The sequence below is a fragment of the Lontra canadensis genome, unplaced genomic scaffold (genome assembly GCF_010015895.1).
Source record: "Lontra canadensis isolate GAN:19392208 unplaced genomic scaffold, GSC_riverotter_1.0 scaffold120, whole genome shotgun sequence".
Taxonomy (NCBI): domain Eukaryota; kingdom Metazoa; phylum Chordata; class Mammalia; order Carnivora; family Mustelidae; genus Lontra; species Lontra canadensis.
Window position 1 is genome coordinate 1,970,173 of NW_022631114.1, and position 6,549 is coordinate 1,976,721.

Here is a 6,549-nt window from a genome sequence, read left to right on the forward strand (position 1 = left end):
AATGCATGAAAAGAAGTATTTTTCACTAGAATTAAGCTATTAATACTAACACCACAATTCTAGAAATAAATACCGATGGAGTGACTTGAAGAGAATCTTATTTAGCTACTTAGTTTTGTAATCTGAAGTACATTGATGCTTTAGTCTTTGTTGTACCCCAGACATACTGAATTAATCATTTTTCTCATCTATTCTCATCACAGGCAATGACTTACTCCTAATCAAATAAAAGTTGATTTTTAAGGAATTATTTCTATAATGTTTCTGACATTATTGCTTATATTTTTCTCTTCCATGTAGTGAAAAATTGCTAACAATTTACACATCAAGCTGATAGGTAGCTATAGCACCTGGCATTAAACTACTTTGATTTTCCGAGATGATACACTAGATGTTTTATATTAACTGAAAAATTAAGATCATAGCCATTAGCCATTAAGAAGCACTTCATATTTCTAAACGTTTACTGGTATAATTTCTGTGCCTTCAAGAAATTATTTCAATAATTTATAATATTCAAAATGCCATGGCCACGTATTGGTGCTTAACTGTAAATTAAAATACTCTTTTGTTTCGATTGCTTAGGTCTTTATTATTATGCTTGGGATTTGAAGCTCCCTACAATCGGGGATTTTTCTTACTCAACAAATATCCTTTCTACCACTCTACCATTCTAATCAAGATATTTTCTCAGTCCCATGAGTACATTATGCTCATTCCCATATTTCTTTTACACATATTGTTTCTCAAAATATAATATCCTCATCTCTTACCACCTTTCTAAATTTTACTATCATTCAAAAGATAATACCTGCATTGTTATTTGATTACTTACAAAGGAAGGAAAATTAGGGCCTCACTCCATACATCCAAAAAGATCAGATATATTAAAAGTGTAAAAATTGAAATATAACACATAAAAAATTACATGTAAATAGTTGAACACAATAAGGTCTAAGTACAAAAACAATGGAAGAAATTATAAAGAAATGATCACTAGATAAAAATCAACTTTTCATACCTTAAAAATAATTATGGAACAACCTGAAATGACAACAATAAATTGAATTTCTATATAAGAAACTGGAAGACACCTTTCTTAGCTTCCTTCCCCAAATACTTCGTTGAACACCTGCAGGCTGTTTATAGACACCAAAGCAAAAATATTGTAGTCAAATAACCATGTTTCCAATAAGGATTTTCTGCTGCTTATTCTTAGGATTTCTGCTTGTTTGACTGCTGAATTCTATTGCCTCCCATCAGGTTATTTTAAATGCGTGGCCTTCATTAATTTGTTCAACACATGCTTTTATCACACCCCAACCAAGGCCAGACTGTGCTAGACACCAGAAACATACACTGGTGGGCAAAACAGATATGGTTCCTTCCATCGCAAAACTTAAGAAGATAAACATTAATCAAGTAATCACACAAACTGCATAAAAAAAAAAAAGTAGAGCACAATGATGACATATAAAAAGGACTTTACCTATTGGGGATATGGAATGTGTATGTATCAAAGATTTCCCTAAAGAATTCATATATATATAAAACAGTAAGCTCTACCTACAGGGGCTGTATGTTAAACATTTTTGTACCTTTCTGCATCTCACAGTAAGTTCTTCAGTATTTGTCAAATGATTTATTCCCATTAAAATCTGAGATTATCTTTATTAACTAGCCTTCTTTTTTAATGGTGTGCCTGAAGTCTGCTTTAGGATGACTGATTTTTTTCAGATAGTTTAGAAAGATACTTTTATTCTTCTAAGATTAAACAACTTCAATCTTACCTAGATTATAAGGTGATTTCATGATTAATATTGTTCAACTTAATAAATACTACCTGGACATCAAAATAACATATTTCTTTAAAAATTACCCATGTAATTTATGTACTAAAATAATGTAAAGAATTATTAAAAATTGTTTCACTAACGGTACACATAGGTTATACAAAAATAAAATGTTTTTTAAAAGCACTTATTTTCACACTGTATATCCTGGAAGTTTATTTATCACTAATTCGCAAATATCTTTGCATTGCTTGGAAATACTTAGTGAGGCAACTTCATCGTCTTTGTCAAAGTGATCTGGTGCACTGCTGTCCAGGACATGAAGTTCCAGGTCCGACAAATTAGATGGCAGATAAGAACTCACTTGAGATGTCCGAGGAGACTGGCTTTTTTCTGAAGACTTGCAACCAGTTCCTGTTTTAAGTCTAGTAGGGGTGTCCTGACCCCTCTTTAGAACTTTAGTATTATGCATACTGTTTCGATCTATCTGGTTTTCTTTCTCCTCAGTCCAATGTGATAAAGATAAATCACTGGTAGAGATACTAGACGCTTCCTCCAAACTTTTATCTTTAATCTTTGAAATATGAGATGTTTTATATGAGTATACTGGTGACCCAGCTGAAAAAGGCGGGCTAAGAACAGAACTCTTTTCACTGCTGTTTTTTCTTGTGGACAGTATTGCTTCACTAGATTTACTTGTATATTGATTATGTTTTGGATTTTCTGACTCGGGACTGCTATCTTGAGTTTGTAAAATTCTGCTAGTGTCCTCGGAGGTAGAGAAATCTTCAGAAGAGCAAGGGCTGGTGAAGTCATAGGAATACTTCAGTTCTGAGATGCTTTCAGAGCAACTATTTTTACATGGTTTCTCTTCACTGATATCCTCATTAAGAATGTCATCATCCGTGGTTTTGACCTGTTTATCTTCCATTTCTTTATCTACTACAATTCTGTCAACAACTGCAACTTGTTGGAAAACACATGGACTTTGGACTTTCATTTCCACTTTTCCTTCCAAAATACTTGCGTGCATAAACCCTTGTGGGACGGTGGAATTTGCAGGCCTCACAATTTCTTCCAATAAACCATTATCTGTTCTATGTTCATCACAATCTACAGTTTTTTCAGTTGCACATTTCAGTTTAGTTTCTTTAGTTGTGCTAGGGTCATCAAAAACTCCACTGATTTGCTTTGAGGTATCGCTGTTTTCAGCAGAAGACGCATCTAATCCCAAACACTCGTTGTTTGGCAGTTGGCGTGGCTTCTGATGTTGTTCTGCAAAGCTTAATCCTTTAACTTTGGATGATGGAATTCTGAGTTTTGCACTCAACATTTGTGCTTGCATTTTTCTATACTGCTCTCTTCTTTCATGTACTACCAACATATCAGGATTTGTCTGCTTTAAACGTAGTTTAAGTGTATTTGTTAAACCGTAAAGCAGCTTCCCCCTTGGGATTCTTCTGGGGGGGTCACCACTGTTCTTTTCAAAATGTTTACCTTTTTTGAGATTTTCGACTTGGTTCTTTTTAAACTGAAGATTCACGGACTTTTCATTCCCCCCCACAGGAAGCTTATCCTTAGATTCAGATTTACATGTGCATTTGGCAGAAGATTCTGGTGACTTCTTATCCTCAGTTCTATATAACCAGGCTAAGTGAGGATGTATTTGAGTAGGGCTTGCCACAGGTTGGTTATATAACACGGACAACTCAACCAACAAGGCATTTAACAAAGGCAGCTGCCTTATTGTATTAATTCTATTTTGTTCAGTTTGAGCATGATCTGTAGTTTGGTCACGTGCTCCCGCATCCTGAACATGCGGAGGATTTATGGGCACTGGAGGATTTTCATGTGTCCCAGAATTAGTCCGTTTCAGAGAATCAGTATGTTTTGGGGCAGTTGCACGGTTTTCCTCCAGACAAATACCATCTGATTCCTCAGGTACATTTATCTGAGGCTTAATGGTGATTGTACCCTGTACAGGGGGCATCTTTTCCTGGGCCAAATGAGTGTAATACAGAGGAGGGGGGCAAAATGTGTTAGTTTCGATGTCTAACTCTGTGACTTCCTGATCTGGGGGGCTAAGGCTCCTCACACCACTAGAATTTGAACAAACAGAGCTGGTTTTGCCAGGCTTCACAGAAACCGTGTCACCAGAGTTGGTCTTACTATGGAAAGCTCCTTCCTCCAAACCCTTCTGTGCTTTGGGGATTTTTAAACCCATGAGAAAACTATCAGCATGTCTTGTTCTTGGCTCTGAGCGTGGTTGCTGTTTTTCCTGCGGGGTCTGGGAACCGATCTCTCCGCGCTCCACCCCATCTCCCGTGGAAGCGACTGGCCTCTCAAGATGCCCCAACAAGCTGCTTCCCAAATCGGTTAAGCGGTAGCCCAGGGCAATGTCCCCAATCCGCTCCCCAACTTGGTTATGCAGAGGAAAACTCCCTCGATGGCCGTGGGAGCAGCCGGGGGCGGCCTGCCCCAGGACCTTGTGGGCGGCGGCAGCCAGAGAGATGCTGCAGGCACCGAGGAGCTGCGGGGTGGGCGTGGGACGCCCGGGGGGCAGCTGCAGCAGCAAGGTGTAAAGCGGGGTCCGAAGGAGCTGGCGGCGCAGGGTGGCGGGGTGCAGGCGGAAGAGGCAGGACTTGCCGCGACCGAAGCTGACCAGGCCGGGTCGGGGCTCCGGGGCTGGGGAGCCGGGGCCTTCCGGAGGATAAACCAGCAGCGTGGGGAAGTCCAGCAGGCGGAAGGCCACGGCGGGGCACAAGTCGCGCGATGGCCGTGGCGGGGATGCCGCCTCCTCCTCCTCTTCGGCCTCCTCTTGCTCCTCCTCCACCGCGACCACGGGCGGCGGCGGCAGCAGCCCGGCTTCTAGACGCACGCAGTCGACGAGCAGCTCCAACGAGAAGAGCCGCTCGGACAAGGGCGCCGCCATTGCTGTTGCCCCGGGAGACGCGGCCGCTCGCCCGGGGAGGGCGGAGCCGAAGTTTGGTTCTCGCGAGAGACAGGGAGCCCACAGCGCTCGTGCCTGCGTTCTCGCGAGACTTAAGCCCCGTACCCTCCCTCTGCCCCGCGCGGGTCTAAACTGCGGCCGCTCTGGGACCTTTCGCTGCTCGACTGACTTTTGCTTTCCAGGTTTCAGTGTTAACACAATTACGTGTAATACCGAAGCATGGTAATGTGGTGGCAAGAAATCAGACTTTTTTTTTCTTTGTTTTGGCAGCGTTTTTACCCGTGCCGATCCCCTGCAGTTTTGAGGTTAAGTCCAGTCCGAGGAAAACGGAAGGTCAAAGCGGACTCCCCTTGCGGAGCCGAGGGAGGCAGCGAGCAGTTAACTCTCGGGGGCTTTCTGGCTGCCGCCCACCCAAACGACCCGGACGCTGCTCGGAATCGGCGCGCAGCCTCTGTCCGGGTAAATTATGGAACACGGCGGCTGTGGTCCCACTTCCATTGAGCAGCCCCCGGTGTGGGATTAACGTTAACGACCCCGTGTAACGAAACGGGTACATATGCAAGTGCACACACAGCTGGGGGAGGGGGATCTGGGGGCGCTCTTGCAGGTGTTCCAGCACACACCGCTCTCCGCAAGTGGCCCGCGGATTGGAACGAAGGCTGAGGACAGGAGAGCTTCGAGCGACGTGTAAGGACTGTGTTCTGCATAAGCTGCTCCGACGGAGGACGTGTGCGCGTATCAAGTGTTCAGACACGTAGTTACACAAATAAAAAGGACGGATTCTTCTAAGAAGACACTGAATTCAGGGCACCCTACTGGGAGGCGGTCCCAGGGGGGCAGATGAGAGATGACGGTGGCTTGAACTTGGTCAGGGTCAGTGGAGAGGAGAAAGAGGTGACAGAAGAGGCATTTGTGAGAGGAGAATTTAGAATTTGGTGACTAGGAGTGGGAAGTTATGGGTAAAAAAAATTTTCTGCTCCTGAAGGAGAAAAAATGCATAGATTTGATTTTTTTTAAGTTCTTCGGATTTTTGGGATTGTAGAGTTTGAGGTTCCTGCCAGACATGATGTGAATATGTTTAATTTTAGACAGCTTTATAATTTATAGTTAAATTACATTACATCAAAGCTCGGAAGAACATTGTGAAGCTCGAGGGAAATTCAGAATTGGAGGGATTTGATGCTTTAGTGTGAAGACTGAGGGAGGTTTCATTGCAGTATATAAATAGAATATACTACTCTTGGCCTTAAGAATCGTACTAGCTACTTGCAGAGGAAACGTTTATCAAGTGCCATGCTTCATGGATGGATGACACAGAGCAGTAGAAAGCAATATATTCACAAGTGGAAAGCAATGAGGTTGAGTCCATATGTGCATCCAGTAAATCATTTAGGTAGGGTTAATAATGTGGAATATTAGCACTTGTGTGTCTCCTGCATATACATACAGGGAAACCTTCTTCTATAAGGACATTGCTTCCGGAATTTGTTAAGTGTCTACAGAGGGAATATATTCCTTGCCCAGATACTCTATATGATTTGTATTCCAGTATATGAATAATATTTTATAACTTTAAATAGTGCTAAAATTAACAAGTAAAAGTTTTGCTATGAAAATTAAAAAGTTTCAGTGTCCATAGGCCATACATGGAGAAATAGCAGAGTGCCATGGCCGAGGGCTCAAATTCTGTAGGCAAACGACCTGTCTCAAATCCTGGCTCTTTGACCATATACTAGTTTCTCAACAAATTGTGAATCATTTTCCTCATCCAAAAAAATGAGGTATTTATAGTATCTTACCTTATAA

At 42.1% G+C, this 6,549-nt stretch overlaps 1 protein-coding gene across 1 annotated transcript; it reads right to left on the bottom strand.

Moving 5' to 3' along the window:
- Positions 1–364: 364 nt before the first annotated feature.
- Positions 365–4,740, bottom strand: MAP10 (microtubule associated protein 10). The gene has a single exon (XM_032841112.1). The coding sequence runs from the start codon at positions 4,723–4,725 to the stop codon at positions 1,987–1,989; it is 2,739 nt and encodes a 912-aa protein (XP_032697003.1). The 5' UTR covers positions 4,726–4,740; the 3' UTR covers positions 365–1,986.
- Positions 4,741–6,549: the final 1,809 nt, after the last annotated feature.